Below are 19,425 nucleotides of genomic sequence, written 5' to 3'. Positions count from 1 at the left end.
CTTTTCCGCTACTAAGTGATAGCAGTTGTTTTTCAATTCCGATATCGTTTATTTCAATATTTTCCATTTTGGCGTCCGTGCGACGGCTGAAGTCAGGGACTGTGTTACGATTTTCCGCAGTGAAACAGTTTCGGAACACTGAATTCAGTATTTCTGCCTTTCTTCGGTCGTCCTCTGTTTTGGTGCCATCGTGGTCAACGAGTGACTGAATAGGGGATTTAGATCCGCTTACCGATTTTACATATGACCAAAACTTTTTAGGGTTCTTGTTTAGATTGTTTGCCAATGTTTTATGTTCGAATTCGTTGAATGCTTCTCTCATTGCTCTCTTTACGCTCTTTTTAGCTTCATTCAGTTTTTCCTTATCAGCTATGATTCGACTACTCTTAAACCTATGATGAAGCTTTCTTTGTTTCCGTAGTACCTTTCGTACATGATTGTTATACCACGGTGGATCTTTCCCCTCGCTTTGGACCTTAGTCGGTACGAACTTATCTAAGGCGTACTGGACGATGTTTCTGAATTTTTTCCATTTTTGTTCCACATCCTCTTCCTCAGAAATGAACGTTTGATGGTGGTCACTCAGATATTCTGCGATTTGTGCCCTATCACTCTTGTTAAGCAAATATATTTTCCTTCCTTTCTTGGCATTTCTTATTACACTTGTAGTCATTGATGCAACCACTGACTTATGATCACTGATACCCTCTTCTACATTCACGGAGTCGAAAAGTTCCGGTCTATTTGTTGCTATGAGGTCTAAAACGTTAGCTTCACGAGTTGGTTCTCTAACTATCTGCTCGAAGTAATTCTCGGACAAGGCAGTCAGGATAATGTCACAAGAGTCTCTGTCCCTGGCTCCAGTTCTGATTGTGTGACTATCCCATTCTATACCTGGTAGATTGAAGTCTCCCCCTATTACAATAGTATGATCACGAAACTTCTTCACGACGTTCTGCAGGTTCTCTCTGAGGCGCTCAACTACTACGGTTGCTGATGCAGGTGGTCTATAGATGCATCCGACTATCATATCTGACCCACCTTTGATACTTAACTTAACCCAGATTATTTCACATTCGCATTCGCTAATAACTTCACTGAATATTATTGAATTCTTTACTGCTATAAATACTCCTCCACCACTGGCTCTCTGGCAAACTTCCACTTAAAACACCTACATACATTGGAACCTTTAACATAAATACATTAATCCAACCAGGAAAACTTCTAAACCTTACAACAGAACTTGAAAAGCAAAAGATAGTAATACTAGCTTTACAGGAGACACGTTTTACAGATGAAGAAACATCAGATTATGGCAACTATCGCATCTTTAAGAGCAAGACGGATAAACGAATCGGAAGAGGAGCCCCCCATCTCGGGATGGCGTTTATCAGACACAAGAGCGTGCTCAGCTCCATCAAGGAAGTTACTCCCGTAAATAATAGGATAATGACGATGCGCTTACAATGTGCCAACAAAACATACACAATGGTTAATGTTCATGCTCCCACAAACGGAGGCAACAAGAAAAACCCCATAGAAACAGAAAAGTTCTGGGAAAATTTGGAGAATATAATGGTCAAGATTCCAAAAGATGATACAAAAGTTCTACTCGGCGATTTTAATGCCCAAATTGGTAGAGAGAATATCCACAAAAAAACCGTAGGCAAATATCCTGCACAAAAATTTACCAATAAACATGGTACAAGGCTCGTCGAACTATGTAAGCAGAATAACCTGAAGACAATGTCAACATGTCTAAGAAAATGTCCAAGAAAACAAAAGACATGGAGATCTCCTATACAACAAATTGGCAAGTTTCAAATAGATCATGTGGCAATTTCATACCCAGTACAAAAAGAAATTTACGACGTCCAAGTACGCAGAGGAGCAAACATTGATTCAGACCATTACCTAACTAGAATTAAAATCAAGTTTACAGCACGAAGAAGTCATCAGAAGAAAATAGAAATACAGAAATATGACACCAAGAAGATTAATGAATCTAAAGTAAAAGAAGAATGGGAGAAGGAAAAGGCAAACACATGGGAAGAATTTCATTCTAAAATCACGCGAATAGCTAAGGAAACTATTCCCTTGAAAAAGATATTCAAACACCCTTGGTGGGATTCAGACTGTGAAAATGCATTGGAAAGGAGAAAAAAGGCATTTCAAGAATATAACAGTAAAAAATCACAAGAAAGTCTACATTTATTTAACGAGGTTAGAAAACAGGTTTCAAAATCTATTAGGCAAGCAAAAAGGAAGTACACAAAGGCACAACTGGATGCCATAGAATAAAATTTCCAAAACTATAATACAAGAGACTTCTACAGAACTTTCGCAGATAAAATACGAGGATATATCCCTCAAAATTTATGTTTCAGAAAACCAGATGGTAAATTAGCCCTAACAAACCAGGAAAACTGTCAAGTATTGGCTCAATATTTTTCTAACCTACTAAATTGCCCAGAGCCTAGTTTAAGGTTTCCCAAAGAAATCAGTGCCAACGCTCAACCGGATTCATTACCACCAACACAGGAAGAAATCAAATGTCACATTAAAAACTTAAAAAATAATAGAACATCTGGCGAAGATGGCATTGTTGCAGAGCTATTAAAAAACCTAGGACCAAAGACGTTGCAAGAGCTCACAAAAATAATAACAAAAATATGGGAAACAGAAAAATTACCAGAGGATTGGAAATGTGCCCTTATTCACCCGTTACATAAAAAAGGAGACAGAACAAATGTCAATAACTACAGGGGAATCTCACTTTTACAAGTCACCTACAAAATTCTCTCAACATGCCTGCTGAAAAGAACACAGGAGCAGCTGGAATGCCAAATTAGTGATTATCAAGCAGGCTTCCGCCCCGGTCGCTCATGCATAGAACAAATATTTAATTTAAAGACAATATTAAAACACAAAGCAATTAGAAATGCCCCCATAATTTGTACATTTGTAGATTTTAAGAAAGCCTATGACTCAATTGACCGGCAATCTTTGTGTAACATTTTAGAGGAACTTGGACTTGACTCCAAAACACTAAGGCTTATCAAAGAATCACTGACAGACACTGTATCTAAAGTTAAATTCAGGGGAGAAATCTCTGAACCTTTTCTCATAAAACTGGAGTACGTCAAGGTGATGGGCTATCTCCACTTCTGTTTAATATAGTCCTGGATAAAGTCATTAAGGAATGGGAAAAGAATTAAAAAATCAATCCTACTGGAAACCAATCCATCTTGGTAGAACCAAAGACAACGTGGAGATATCTTGTTTAGCATTCGCGGACGACTTGGCCACACTTGCAGATGATGAAGAAATCGCCACCAAACAAATAGAGATCCTTAAGGAATGCGCGGATAAAGTAGGTTTACAAATTTCGTTTCAAAAGACAGAATTTTTCTGTACGAAATTCCATATACACAGTTTGAACACAAAATATGGAAAAATAAATAGAGTAAAACATTTTAAATACCTAGGTGAAATTTTGGAGCCAACCGGAGGAGAGAAAGTTGCACAGAAGATCAGACAACAGAAAATGAAGAGAGCATATGGTATGACACATGAAATATACAATAAAAAATGCATCTCCTCGAACACAAAAATCAGACACTACTGCGCAGTAATTAAGCCAGCAGCACTATATGCTAGTGAAACGCTCACACTCCACACAAAATGTGATTTAGAAAAAATACTAAAAGAAGAACGCAAAATTATGAGAAAGATTTTAGGTCCAAAATTAACAGAAGAAGGATACCGGATACAATCAAGAAGAACCACAGAAACTATATCAAACCTGGCAGCAGACATAAGAAGGCGAAGATTAAAATTTTATGGACATGTCACTAGACTTCCCCCCACACGACTCACCAACAGAATTCTCACTTACATAGAAAAAGTCAAATCAACAACACCATGGATTAGCCAAGTAAAATTAGATTTACAAAAAGCAAATATTGAACTTAAAGATGTCAAAGATAGAAAAACTTTTAGAAATAAGGTGGAAAAGTGGATTGTATTGTCGGAGAAGGAAGCACTAAAGAGACCAGGAACAAAATGGACAGAAGAAAGAAAAAGAAAACATGGGAGAACGAATGAAAGAAGTATGGAAGAAACGACGTCAGAAAGCTTTGCGTGATCCTTCTGGGTCCATTCGCATATATATATATATATATATAAAACAAAGGTGATGAGACTTACCAAACAAAAGTGCTGGCAGGTCGATAGACACACAAACACAAACATACACACAAAATTCTAGCTCTCTTTGCCTTTACAAATGTCTGCTTGTGTCTGTGTATGTGCGGATGGATATGTGTGTGTGTGTGTGCGCGAGTGTATACCCATCCTTTTTTCCCCATAAGGTAAGTCTTTCCGCTCCCGGGATTGGAATGACTCCTTACCCTCGCCCTTAAAACCCACATCCTTTCGGCTTTCCCTCTCCTTAACTCTTTCCTGATGAGGCAACAGTTTGTTGCGAAAGCTTCAATTTTGTGTGTATGTTTGTGTGTCTATTGACCTGCCAGCGCTTTCATTTGGTAAGTCACATCATCTTTGTTTTTAGATATATTTTTCCCACGTGGAATGTTTCCCTCTAAAATATATATATATATATATGTCTGTGTGTGTGTCATCTGTTCTTTTCGACTTGTCTGAAAGAAAACAAACACACACACACACACACACACACACACACACACACACACACACACACACAAATCAGTGAAATAATGATCCTTTGTTGCACCTGGACACAGTGTCACAATCAAACTTGAATGACAAGCTGGGTGTGCTGTTTTATGTTTCCTTAGGTCTTTGGAAGAATTCACCTAAAGGAAGCTTGCATGAGATCTTGTATGAACAGGACAATGTACTTGCCTGCAGGGGAGTAAATCATATGCATCAATAGAGTTCCATAGCCAGACATTCAGTACCTATCTTGCAGACATGAGATCACTCTGTCAGAGGTACAATCGTTTGGCAACATTTTCGGCAACACTCTTGATTAATCACTGCTTATGATTTGTACTCTTTTATCACAGTGCTGAAGGCTATTCTCTGAGAACATATCCTAGCCCTGTTTGATTCCATGCCAAGACACATAAAGAATTTTATTGCAGTACACATGCATTTCAGATTATGTTGAATTCTCATGATCAGATCTCACTGTTAGTGGGAAAATCTGCTGAAAATGCTATTAACCAAATGCTTCAGCTGTTCAAGGTTTCAGAGTTCCAGTAAGCAATTGCTGTAATATTTATATATCTGGTGCTTTGACAAACCATTGGCAGCTATCTTCATTTACATAGCTGAATCACCTTACCTGGCTATTTTGGCCAGGCTACTGTGCAGATAGAAGGGCTGCTTTGTTGAATCCCAACAATAATTTGGCAAAATAATCACTAAAGGTTGCCCTCAGTGCTCAGCCCTTGGACCTAAATTTTGAGATGTTAATCTTGAACCCATTCTGAAATATCTCCAACAAAAACCTGAAGCTTTGACTGTAACTACATATGCTGACAATCTCCTACTATTAAGCCAAGGTAACAGCAGACTACAGTTGGAAATGGACATGGAAGTTCTGATGGACACCATTTGTGAGTAGTGTAGAGTAAACAGACTTTTCTTTTCTCCTCGAAAGTCAACTTACACAGGGTACCACAGAAGCAATGGTCAATATTCATGGATATAAAAGGAACCATCATTTGAAGCAAAAAGGTCTAGTAAATTTGGGGTCTGAAATGCCTACCTTAGGAACTTCTGGCACTACTTCATTTTCAGTGCTGTAAACAAAAACTCTTCTATTGCAAGCTCTTTGATTTCCATATTTTGAGAGGTGATATTATGGACCAAAACGAGAAAAATGTGTCCAGCAAATGCAGGCTCTAAAATGCATACTGTAAGAGCTTCCACCTGTTCAGTAGAAGAGGTGTATTTCATGGTAGTGAAGCAGAAGAAGTGCTCATAGTACTTAAGCTACAAATGTTACGGCCAATGCTTATTATACTTTTCTGATTTGAACAGTCATTCCTGTCATATTCCTGAATATTGACATGTCATCCTTGGACACCACATATAATGGTAAAAGGCAAGTCACAGGTGAAATATTGTAACCAAATGATGCGCCCATACAAAAATGTCCCACCTTAACTATCTTGGGACTCACCTAGATGAGAAATCTGATTTTCATACATAAATGCAGCCTACTGAAAGATTTGGGAAGAACAAAATTGTTCGCATTTTTCGACATAGATTTGACCTCTAATATTTTTCATCTTTACCAAGAGGCAATACTAGCCACCATAGTCATCTATGATGCTAGCATGTAGGTACAAAAAATGTTTGTGGTGTGGATGGAGTTCTACTGTGTTACGTAGGTGGTGTCTTGGTGCGGATGCAGTATGTAGCTCTACTGCATTCCTCAATTGCATTTGGCAGTACATCAGATGCATTTGACACATCATCAACTAATGCATTGGAAGTAGTGTGTAGATTTGTGTAGCATATCAAGAGAATGAGTTGCTATCTACTGGATGGAGGAAACCAGACCTCAAAGTAAATGAAGTGCTTGTGACTTGTGATGATAATCACATTAGAGACTATATTACGGATTTTTGGCAAGAGAGATGTTGCTCTCCTGCCACTGTAAGGTGGAAATATGATTCTTTGCCAAATTTCAGGGAAAGAATTCAAATGCTCACATTCAGCCAACCACTGGTTCAGTGCACTGATCCATATTACCTGTACAGAATCCAGAGAAAAAAGAATCACAGCTATAACTGTAGAGCCATAGGTACAACTGACCTTATCCTTCTAGAATGTCCAGTTTATGAGTACTCTGATGGTAGAGAAGAGACAGCAGCTTTGAGTCATTCCTGTTAGTAAGGCAGCATGTAATGAGCTGAGATATGGCATCTTGAATGAAATAGCTTCTGTCTTCTCTTGACTGATCAAAAGATGGTTTTGACTGACTTATGTGTGCCCAGTGCAAAAGGATGTGACATGTTTTGGAAGAGAGGAATAACTTGACACCTGGACAGGAATGGTTGGAAATAGGTTTAGTAAGCCATCAGTTGCTCTTGATTTCTGCAGCTGAGTTGTTGTTGGATCAAGTCAAGTCTGAAAAGGAGACTGGGTACCCCCCCCCCCCCCCCCCCCTTCTCATCTACCACACAACATGGATGGTGAAATGGGATATACAAAAATACTGTTGGCTTACTATTGGATCCATGAGGTTCCTAAAGGTAGCACAAAAATGAAACAAGATCTAGAGTTACTTTATCCCTGAAATTACTTATAGTAACTCATAAACTGTCACAGTACTTGTTGCCTCCTCCATACATGTTTTTGTAATAGTGAAGCATTTATTACATCTTTTCTGCTTTCTGTTCCTCTTTCCATTCCCTACCTCCCTCTATCTCTTATTATTATTATTATTATTATTATTATTATTATTCTTTCATAATATTAAGTGGACAGTAGTTCCCATGGCTGGTGTTAATGGATAAAGTACTAATAGTTAGTGCAGTGCAGTTGAATCAACATGGCTATAACAGTTGTCCACTGGCAGTTAATGAGGTTGCCACTATATATCATTTACTTTTAAAAAACAACAATAGTGTATGAGGTCTGTTCAAAAAAGTCCAGAACATTGTCCACAATTTTTTCTGTGCTTACCTTTTACTTATTGTGCATGGTCTCCTTCTGAATACTCTCCTCCACAATTGATATACCACTCCCAATGCCATTTCTGCTTCTGGAAGCAGTCTTGGTATGTGTCTTTCTGGATCACACGAAGTGCTATCTGCAAATTTTCTTTTATCCCATCTATTGTTGTAAATATTTGTTCTTTCAATGGGGTTTTCAACTTTGGAAATGAAAAAGAAGTCCACAGGGATCATGTCTGGAGAGTATGGAGGGTGAGGCACCAATGTGATTTCGTTTTTTGTGCAATAGTCACACAACAACATGGATGAAAATGTGGGTGTGTCATCATGGTGAAAGAGTTGTGATTTGTCTTGCCATTTTCCAGGCTGTTTCCTTCTCACATTTTCTTGTAGGCTTTCCAACATGTCCTAATAATACCAAAAATTAACCGTTTGTCTCTGTGGCACAAGTTCATGATGAATTAATCCTTCAAAGTGAAAGGAAACTGTCAGCATGGCTGTTATATTTGACCTGACCTGATGAGCTTTTTCTGGTCTTTGAGAACTTTCCACAACCCATCATGAAGATTGAACCCTGGTTTCAACATTATAACCATAGACCCACATCTCATCACCAGTTATGATTCTCTCGAGCAACATCTTGTTCTCATTTGTGCAGTCCAAAAGCTCTTCACAATTGCTAGGCAAAGGTATTTCTGGTCTTTACTCATGAGCCATGGGAAGAACTTGGCAGCAACACAAGCATTCCAAGATGCTGTATCAGGATTTCATGACATGATCCAACTGAAATGTTACATTCTTCTGCAATATCTGGGATAGTCAGTCTTGAATTGGCATTCACAATTCCACTGAGTTCCCAACATGAGCATCATTGGTAGATGTTGAAGGGAGTCCTGAATGAGGGTCATCTGTAACTTCTGTCCAGCCATTTTTAAACCATGTGAACCATTCATATCACCAAGGATGGCTCAAGTATACATCACTGTAGGCTTCCTGCATCATTTTGTGCATCTCTGTAAAGGTTTTGTTGAGTTTCACACAAGATTTAATGCAGATGCTGAGCTTCTCTAACTCTGCCATCTCAAAATTTGTAAAATTGTGTGACAGTGTTCTACTCAATACATCTCTGAATAATAACTAACAGGCATACAACAGTGAAACTTCTGGCAGTTACATGTTTAACACAGACATGTGCAGGGATGCCAAATGCATTTCATTACAACATGCCATCAGTGCGAAATTATGAATGTTCCAGAATTTTTTGAACAGCCCTCATATATCTTGGTTTGTGACTCTTCCAGTGTAATCATGATGAAATAGTCCACCTATAAGCTATTTGATTATGTGTTTTTGTAGAACTTGTACAAAAATGTAATGTAAATAAATACGCACTTCCTTAGCTAAGTGATGGGCCATGAAAAATGGCAAAAAATATAAAAAAATGTTATTGTCAGATGTTACCACTTTTAAAGATTAATTATTTATTTACAAGCATGGTGGATTCGCAGCACCACTATTTTGTTTGCACTCTGCGCTTATATGTTTATCTTTGCTATATACATCTTATCTATGACTAGCACAGTAGTGGCGACTTCGATATCTTTGACGCATGCGCTTTCAATCCTCAGCAGCTTTGTGTCACGTGACTCACCATATAAATAGGCATGCACAAATGCTATGAACTCAGTCTCTGACTCGCCTTGAAGATGGCTGGGAGGTTTCTAGCCGAAATATCGCAAGAAGAATTGTCGCTGTCCCGAGTGCACGCCCGAAAGATGATGGAACATGCTATTGTCAGTCCTGCAATTTTAATCATTTTTGTATTGGCATGTAGCTAACTTGTAGTGCATTATTTATTTCAGTCGTGTTTCCATAAGGAGTTGTAATTTTCACAAATGAAAATGTACTTTATGGAAACTCCACTTTGTCATTTGACGGATAGTCCAGTGTGTAATATTTTTTCTGCACTTTAACAAGAAATAAAGATATTTTTCTTGCCAATTCACAGTTTGCACAAAGTTTCATAGTTAATGTTTTATCTGAATAAGAAACTGGCCCCACTGTTCACAATTATTAATATTTCATTTAAACATTGAATCCTTTCTTGTCACAAAAACAAGGTGATTTTGAAGGAATGCGTGCTAGATTCTTGTACTTTGTCCTCTCTTAATAGAATTATGTGTCCTTGCGTTTCTCATTTCCAAAGGTGTGAAGAACAGTTTAGCAGAAGAGAGTGATTAAGACTATGGAAAGATTGTATGCATGCAAGACCCATAGTGACCTACGTTGGGTGATAGGAAAGACCAGTGTTACATCAGACTTCAGTGGTTCAGGCCCCAAAACGAAGTGGAACTGTGAATGTAAGTACCAGGATGTCTTCTCAACTTCAAAGAGTGCACCATGAGATTGTGAGATGGCTACTGAATGGGTCTAGCCTGCACCTGGTTGACAATTTGTTTGTATTGGTACTCCCACAATCCCTGTTTATGTCTCATGGACTTGCAAAACACTGAACCATCTTAAGACATTTGGATGCCCAGGTTGGAGACTTAATGCTCTACTTAGTGTTTACAGTTAGAAATCTTGTACTGGTCTGTAACCTTAATCATTTGTATACTGTCATGTGACTAACTTGTACTGTCCTGTTGACAAATGGGCTGAATCATCTCATTTGGTTTTCCACTTACTCATTTCCACCATCAGTGTTTGCTGATGTGCAGATAGCCTTTCTTATCATTTTTTAGCATCCAGTGCTAAGAGTCTCATGCCTAATAAATCCTTGTCCCATGCAATATACAGTAACTGGAGGAATGCATGTGATCCAGTGGCTTCTGTATCCCATAGCAAACAAATCACTGAATGAAAATGTGGCTGCTCGCTTGTTGTCGTTGCTCAGCACTGAACTGCCATGTGATTTTCTGCAGTGTTGGCTGACTATCCATTGTTGTGATCCAAGACATTAGTTGCTAACCCCCATCGTCAAAATTTTTTACCCTAAGCAGCTGACTCAGCTGGCAGCAATTTTTCTGTAGTAGAGGTATTCATAATGCGTCCTTGACACAGTGGCACTTGGGAAGGCAAGTGCCTGCGAGACCTCAGAGATGGTATTTTTCCTTTGGCCATAAACCACAATATGGGCACAATAAAATACATTGACATCATGTGTCTTACCCAATCTGTGCTTGGTTGTTACATCTATGAGCACTACTGGATATATGACACACACTGAAATAGTCCATTGGCCATGGAAACAAGAAAGCTATCCTCAAACATAGCAGCTCTCTTTAATGAAAATACTCATGGGAATATTGCTTCTGTAGTAATATAGGAAGACATTATTGACTGTTACATCATTGTATAAGATTTGGATAAGAACTCACAGTTAAGGAAAAAAGTGGCTATCTACTTCATATTTTATTTTGATCTAGCAATTTATATAACAATCTGATTGGTTGGTTGGTTGGTTGGTTTGGGGAAGGAGACCAGACAGCGTGGTCATCAGTCTCATTGGATTAGGGAAGGATGGGGAAGGAAGTCGGCCATGCCCTTTCAGAGGAACCATCCCAGCATTTGCCTGGAGTGATTTAGCGAAATCACGGAAAACCTAAATCAGGATGGCCGGATGCGGGATTGAACAGTCGTCCTTCCGAGTGCGAGTCCAGTGTCTAACCACTGTGCCACCTCGCTCGGTATATAACAATCTGACACTTAAGCTCCTTCATAGTACTCAGTGTAAAACTATATGCATTTTTACTCTTATGATAGACACAATTATAGTGAGAAAATGGAATCATTAACTGTGTACTCTTACTCACATGGGCAGATGAGAGCAGACCCTCAGTCCATGAGAAATTCCTCAGCAGTATTCACACAGATAACATCAAATACCTTCATTACCCTTTTCCACCATTCTTTACATTTATTGCCATGTACTGAGTCATCATCAAAATCACATTTGCATACAGAGCAACTGCATATTGTTTTGTAGAACAAATTTTCTGAGGAGCTCTGAACAACTTCCTTTCTGAACAATAATTTTTTCTATTTTAGAAAAGTGTTTTTTCTTTTCCTGTCTTTCCTTCAGCTTTCCTTCTCCTTCATATTCTTCTGTTTCTGATGGAGGACTATTCTCCAGTTATGAGAGGCTTCACAAATTTTAAACTCTTTGTTTCCTTCTGTCAACTGATGTCAGTTTTAGCAGAGGGCATATCAGAAATGGGCATATGAATCTGTACAATTGTGACCTTCATTTTGAGTACTCCCATAGAACTTTCTGTCTGGCAGAAAATGTATTCATAGTTGCAAATATGAATCTCCTTTGGCTGTGTATCAGAAAGGTGACAGTTAAAATTTGTTCTGGATGGGGACCCAAACCAACATTTCCTGCTTTACATGAGCATTCACCTTTGCTTTGGCTATCCATGCACAAATCATGGCCAGACTCTAACTTCTGTATGTCATTATCCATGTGTCACAACCTGCACTCATATGTGCGTGAGTGTCTGAAGGAAATCTGCATCATGCTTCTTAATAACACAGGCACTGCTATTTTGTATTTACTTACCAATATGAGGCCTTCAACTCTCAATAAATGTATCCTTTATGGATGCAATATGCTTAACCTGTGAGAGTAGGTTGTAATGCATGGAAAATGATGTATGGAAGTTTGAGTGTTATCATTGTGTTCATGCTCAGATGGCCAAGGCAGTTACAATGACTGCTCATGTAAAGCAGAAAATCTGGGTTTAAGTTCTGGACTAGCACAAATTTTCATTGTTCTCATTCCAATATACAGCTGAAGGTTGTTCATATTCACAAATATGGATACATCCCCTGTATTTCTTGATGGCTGTAGCCACTGCAGTGCCTCACACTTCTTAATAAGACAGGCACTGCTATATAATATTTTTTTCTGTCTGGATATCCTTTGCTGGACTACTGTCTCCGGTCATTTTATTATACTTGAAGACCTAAAGCGTGTTTTTTTTTTCCTAGCGTTACACAAAAACAATAAGGAAACATTGACAAATATACATTACAACTATATGGGCCCCTCCCTGTCACTTCAAATGCTTTTGCTACCTTCTATAGTGTTGCTCTCTGATTATAGGCACTTCTGAATTAACCACTACAGTGGTAAGTATGCTTGTCTCTAAATTTACAAGTTCAGAAATATGTTGTTGGAGCCCAATAGATGACAGACAGACCACATGCACAGGAAGAAATACCATATAGACTTCACACCTAAGGCAATATATTAAACTGCAATGGCTGGAAAAACTCCTTGAATTACAAGTTACTTTCAATCCCAATGAAAGTACTTACTTATCATAATACAAACAAAGAACACAGGAGTAACAGAAAATGTCTGCTCTTTGTGTTATTATGCACAGCTATGATGACTAGCCAATGCAAGTTTTCCACCAAGTGCACCCAGCATAGAAAAAGTGATAATTCATAGATTATCTGTGGTATAGACTGAACTTCCCTTGTATAGAGTGATTAAGAAACCTAACTAGTAACATAAACCGATATAAATAAACACACAGGAATACTCACCATTTGTTTGGACAGGTGGACTTCGCCAACTGTTTTCTTTAACTGCTATCACCAGGTCATCAGTACAGTCTCCATATTCTCCACTGATGACTTCAAGCACTGAAAATAATATTGTTTCTATTATTTTTGCGTCCTCTCCTATGAAATCACTCAACACAATTTGTATTGAGTTTCTGCATACATTAATAAATTGCACTCCACAATTAACATTTATATGTGTTTATAATTATTTCCATACAGAATCTGCTGCGCACAAGCCTAACCTACAAGATGGGAGATGCAGCACCTCTGATGTAGAAATTTCCACTGCCGATGAGGAGATGATAGGGCTCAGCACAAAAATTTGTGCACAAGTTTCTTCAGTTAAAATTCAAAACCTATCAGCAGTATCATAGCAGAGGCTCTTATTAACTGTGAACTGTCACTTGGTTGGGAACCCTATGCTCGATCTGCCTTCTGGTGATATTGATAAGCTATGCTACAGTACCAGATTTCATAGACAAATTGTAGTTTCCGAGCACTGATATCCTACTAATAAATCAAATCTTCCATTTGCTTTACTGGCGAACAAGTTTTTTTTATCACTGCTCTTCATTAATAAAGCTGTCCTTCACTGGAATATTGGTTTCAGCGTCATAGCACATTACTAATCATGATTCTATTGAGGTTACTGACTTGCACTCTCACTTGTCCAGTCAGTTACAGTTGATCTACAGTTTAAACTGGACTGAGATCCATGGTAAAACTTAGAATCCAGAAGTCACTGAACAAATATTTAGACTGAACAAGGGCTTATAATGTACCTTTAGAATTTTAGCTTCACAATTGTCATTCATTGTATATTTTTTAAGTTTCTAAAAACAAGTAACAAGCTCAATATTACATTTCTTCAACATGTTCACTGGAATCTGCACTGCTTGATGCTGTTCAACCACAATGAAATGAATGGTAAAATGATTGAATGAAATATCCCACAGACCCCAAATCTAGTTGCACTGAATGAATGTTTTGTTATTTAGTGAACAATGATGCTAGCTCAACATCATCATTATATTTATACTCCAGTGTTTTTCTGCTCATGGTCTGATAGTTCAAGAACTCTCCCTTCCTCTTTTCCATAACATGTAACGATTCTGGAGTGTCTGATTCTGTAATTAATTTTATTGGTCTGGTGTGAAAATATGACAAGCATTTTTAAATTTATTTTTTTCTCTGTCACTTCAAAGACCCTTTCCCTAGGCATAGAGGTGTGCTCTGGTATGAGACAATAATGCTCAATATCACTATCCAGACTGAAGCAATTAATATATTTTGAGGCTTGTGTTATATTCATTGTTTCCTGAATTTGAAGATAGAACCACCACCTTTTCATCATGCTTATTTTATGCTACTTTAATATGGAATACATGCAGGATGCCACTTCTGAAGATCATATAGATAACGTACTTTTTGGCTATATAATTATAGCTTTATCTTGGTACTCTTCCATTTGATCTGTGTTTGCGTAGCCGGCCAGTGTGGCCGAGCGGTTCTAGGTGCTTCAGTCTGGAACCGTGTGACCGCTACGGTCGCAGGTTCGAATCCTGCCTCGGACATGGATGTGTGTGATGTCCTTAGGTTAGTTAGGTTTAAGTAGTTCTAAGTTCTAGGGGACTGATGACCTCAGATGTTAAGTCCCATAGTGCTCAGAGCCACTTGAACCTATTTTTTTTTTTTTTTTTTGTGCTTGCATAGAGAAACAACAATATCAGAATTGTGAGTACACCTTGATGCAAAACACCTTATTGTTTGTTTACTTATTTATTACCCAAGCTATTTTCGGCAACAAATACCACGATCATCAGTGGGTTCCTTAAATATTATTTATTGTGTCTTATGGCATGTTTTTGAGAATTATTGTCACTGTTTACCGCATATTTTCTGTCCTTTTTTTCTCTTGCTGTTTCCCCCCCTCCCCCTCGCCCCCCCCCCCCCCCCCCCCCTCAGTGTACATCATGTCATCTACAAGTTTGTTGGTTGGCATGTAGCTGTTTCTATACACAGAACGGGACAGCAAACAGCAAGATGGCGTAATGTTCTAGATCTAAATGCCATCCAATGAACTTACAGATGACATGCGGTACACTGTGAAAAAAAAGCAACAGAAAAGAAGCACAGAAAATATGCTGCAAACAGTGACAATAATTCTTAAAAGCATGCCATAACACACAATAAATAAGATTCAAACAACCCACAGATGATAGTGATATTTGTTGCTGAAACTAGTTCAGGGAATAAATAAGTCCTTGAAAACAAATACAAGGTGTTTTGCATCAAGGCAGACTCACAGTTCCAATGTTGTTGCTGGCTGTATAACTTTTTGGCCATGTACTTATAAAGGCTAAGTCTATGTTGTATAATTGAGTGCTAAAATTGTCAATTTCTTGAAATCATCAAAGTTTAAAGGCCAACCTCTTTCAATGTGGGATATCTTCACCTGGCATTGAGATGTCAACATATTTTAACTGATGGTATGAGCTGTCCAAACACACAAAACCTCATTTTTTTCCAAATGTGTGAAATATCTCCCTTTGGCACTGAGCTCCACATTTGGCAACTACATAGCCTGTGGTATCAGTCTCATTTCTTTTGGTTACATCTTCAGGTGAAATAGTTTCTGGTGGAGGAAAAGTACACACCTGTAGTAAATGGTCCCTTCACTGCCAATGTGATGACTGACTTAGGTGGAACTTGTCAGAACATAAGAGCAAGATAGAAAAACAATTATACACTAACTAGCCCATCAAACAGCAGTAAGGTGTCAATTCTTTTGAACAGAGCAAATAGTAACATTACCCATACAAATAGGAGCAATTAATCATGTGCTATATAGACTTTGCAGAACACCTTCAAACAAAAATAACTGACAAGAAGAGCTAAACAAAGTCTTCACTATGGCACACAATGATGGCTACAATAGCAACATATTATACAAGCTACAAAACATCATTTAAAGGAATATACAAATAGAAATCAGCCAAAATAAGAAAAATTTGGATACACTAATACATACTACACAAAGCACTCTCAAATTAGAAAGTTCATTGAACAACACAAAGAGAAAATGGCACAACTTCACACACAAAAATGCAACATCTTTAAAAAAGATCACATAATCAAATTAGCCTTCAAACAAACAGGGTGTTTCAAAACAAACTAAACACAAGGGCTAAAAATAAGGATAGTACAATAGTTCGATAGTTCAGAGATCTACGAATTAAAATGAAATAGCTGCAACTCCAAATACACTGGTATGACTACAAGAAACATCAGAATTAAACAATGGAAAATTCAGGATGAAATAACAATAATGTTATGAAAAGGATAGATTATGTTAGAAGAATGCCTTTTGGCTGAAAGCTGTACAGCAGTCTTTTCACTGTGCCTGTTTGTGACTGAATATCAGAATTAGGTACAAATAATACATACAAACATTGGAGAGTTAGTGTACCCACTGCTAATATGAAGGCAATTTAAGGCAAAAATATCACCACCACTACACTAGGATAAAAATGGATATAATAATCTTATGCCATAACAACAGAAGACTTTAACTTATAAATCAAATAAGGTGCCCATTGGGAATTTAAAATTATATGTTTCACTCAATTTTAATGACTACTCGAGGATATCTGTCTGTTGAGATACTATTGCTGCACATGATTTTGAGCAATGTCCAAAAGTGTGTAAAATGCTTCTCTAATCTGTTTTATTTCTTACTTGTGGACAAATCATTTCACAAGACACATAGCCTTGTTTTCAATATTTTTGTTTTCAAGTTTCGTTCTTAATTACTCTCATTACTTCATAGCAATAATTTTTTCTATTGCAAAAGGGACTTCACACTGGCCAATTTGATGCTCCATTTGTCCTTTTCCATTGTTCATTTGGGTATGAACATTAAGACAAAATTCTGTTGTATAATTCAAGAGTGTCTTGGTTTCTCTCTGTTGAAACCTTTGTTGACATTTAGGTAACACACCAATGTAACATTTTATGTTCTATATATGGCCAGGGAGGGAGAGAAAACTTTTGGCACTTCATTTACAGAGCAGGTAGTGGTTCTTTAAGAAACAGGTGTATCAGAAAGAATCATCCGATTTGGAAAATTTATATTTCTACAACTAATAAACGTATGCTATGAATTTATTAAAAAAGATGCTGTGACTTACCAAACAGGAAAGCGCTGGTAGATAGACAATAAAAAACACACAAACACACACACAAATATCAAGCTTTTGCAACCCATGGTTGCTTCATCAGGAAAGAGGGAAGGAGAGGGAAAGACGAAAGGATGTGGGTTTTAAGGGAGAGGGTAAGGAGTCATTCCAATCCCGGGAGTGGGAAGACTTACCTCAGGGGGAAAAATGGACAGGTATACACTTGCGCATGCGAGTGTATACCTGCGTGAGGAAAATGGAACAACGTCATTTTTTCCCTTCTTTTTTTCTCAGAAAATACTACGAGTGTCTTATGTTCCCATCCATCAACATTCCAACTGGTTAGACACTAAGCAGAGGACTGATTCTTAGAAATACTGGTGTGGGTAGCAGGAGAAATGCTTGTATCAAATTGAACAGTTGGCTTTCTGTCTCTGCTTCTTGGTGAACCATGTGCTCTAGCTATGACAAACTTTTAAGATAAAACATCTGTTCACATCTTCTCCGAACCTAAGTATTACACTTTACCTTGTCACTTTTTGCTTTACAGCCAGAGGTGACAATCCTTGGTATGTTTTCAACATTCTGTAATGGTTTTCTTGGAAACTGAACCTTTGGAAGGCAGGCCTTTTACAGTTCTTTTTCCAGTGAATAAAATCAGCCCTCCATGCTGCTTTAGTGGGTCTCAACACTGCAAAATTCAGGAGCTGGGTAATAAGTGTGTAATTTGGGGGGAGCATTATAATAGTAGTATTGCGATCATGACTCAGCCATATCACTTTCTCGAAGAGATGGCTTAAAGCTTCTGCCCCATAAAATCTTTTCTTCCATCAACTGTTCGTAAGCACAGCAGAGCTATTTCCACAAACCATTCTTCAAATAATAGCATGTCGGACCAACCGGATTTGCTTACTGCAGGGTGTGAGAGCTCAACACCACCTTCAGTCTGAGGTGGGTGGAAACTTCTCAATCTAAAAGGCAACAGTTTTCCAGTCCCAGATACAGTAAATATTACATTGGTTGACTGTGTGGGAACATTGAGAGCTTCGAGAGGTCAAAACTCTGACATCCCAGGGAAACGAACTTTGGATGAGAAAAAGAGAGACAGGTTGTGCATTCTTGGACATGGTAATTGTGCAGAAGTTCTGTATGCTCTATGGAATAAAATGATTCATGTATAACCAAGTCCCACATCATTCAATAGTGTTTCTAGTATGCCTTAGTAGCCAACTTTCAGTTTCCTCTTAAATTTTTCATTTACCCTATTTCTGTTTCCCATATTTCTCAAGTATTGTTCTTAAGCTTCTGTCACTCTTCCTGTAGTCTACAATGGTTATTTTCATTGCATTTTCGTTATATTTGAAGAGCACAGTGTTTCCAGCAACCTTTTCCTACTTGTATCACTTCACCCCAGAAAACATCAATTATGTAAACAAATCAGTCTCATGCATAAATTAATGGCATAAATATCATGAAAATTTATGTATATATAACTTCAAAACCAGGTCTGATGGTTAGTCTGGGAACAATATTAATGTTCTTCAAAGCTATGGAGGAGAGTTTTGAAGCTATCACATAGTTTTCCTTTTCCTACCTGAAAGACAAAAATATTCTGCCAATTACTTGCATACAAAATTAACAAAAAGCCCTTTATGAAAACTTGATAGACAAAACTAAGTGCAGTGACTAACTGCAGAGTGGGGCACTAGATGTCAGCAGAGATAATCGATGCCCCACTTCACCCCCACATGTCCTGCTTTAATCCACTCTGTGGTATTTGTTTCATAGAAGTAAGTGCTGAAAATTTTGAAGTGTTAATGGCAAGGACTTTGTTTTCTTTCTGATTATGGAATGAACTTCATAGCTTATTTTTACATAATCTCAACACTGGTAACAGTTTTCCCTCTGATAGCGTAGGCCTATCAAGGAATAAACGGGACACTTCCCTTGTAAAGAAATAATTTTAAGCCTTAAAATGTTCTATTCCA

General features: G+C 37.9%; 1 protein-coding gene across 1 annotated transcript in view; it reads right to left on the bottom strand.

Annotated features, from left to right (window-relative positions):
• Positions 1-19,425, bottom strand: part of LOC124802574 (ATP-binding cassette sub-family G member 1) — a 468,992-nt gene that overhangs the window by 21,820 nt on the left and 427,747 nt on the right. The window contains exon 6 of the mRNA XM_047263446.1: positions 13,239-13,337. Coding sequence (XP_047119402.1) covers positions 13,239-13,337 — 99 coding nt within the window. The remainder of the gene's footprint in view (positions 1-13,238; positions 13,338-19,425) is intronic.

The sequence above is a fragment of the Schistocerca piceifrons genome, chromosome 6 (genome assembly GCF_021461385.2).
Source record: "Schistocerca piceifrons isolate TAMUIC-IGC-003096 chromosome 6, iqSchPice1.1, whole genome shotgun sequence".
Lineage (NCBI taxonomy): Eukaryota > Metazoa > Arthropoda > Insecta > Orthoptera > Acrididae > Schistocerca > Schistocerca piceifrons.
Note: the sequence above shows the minus strand (reverse complement) of the source record. Positions and strands in the feature narration are given on the sequence as shown.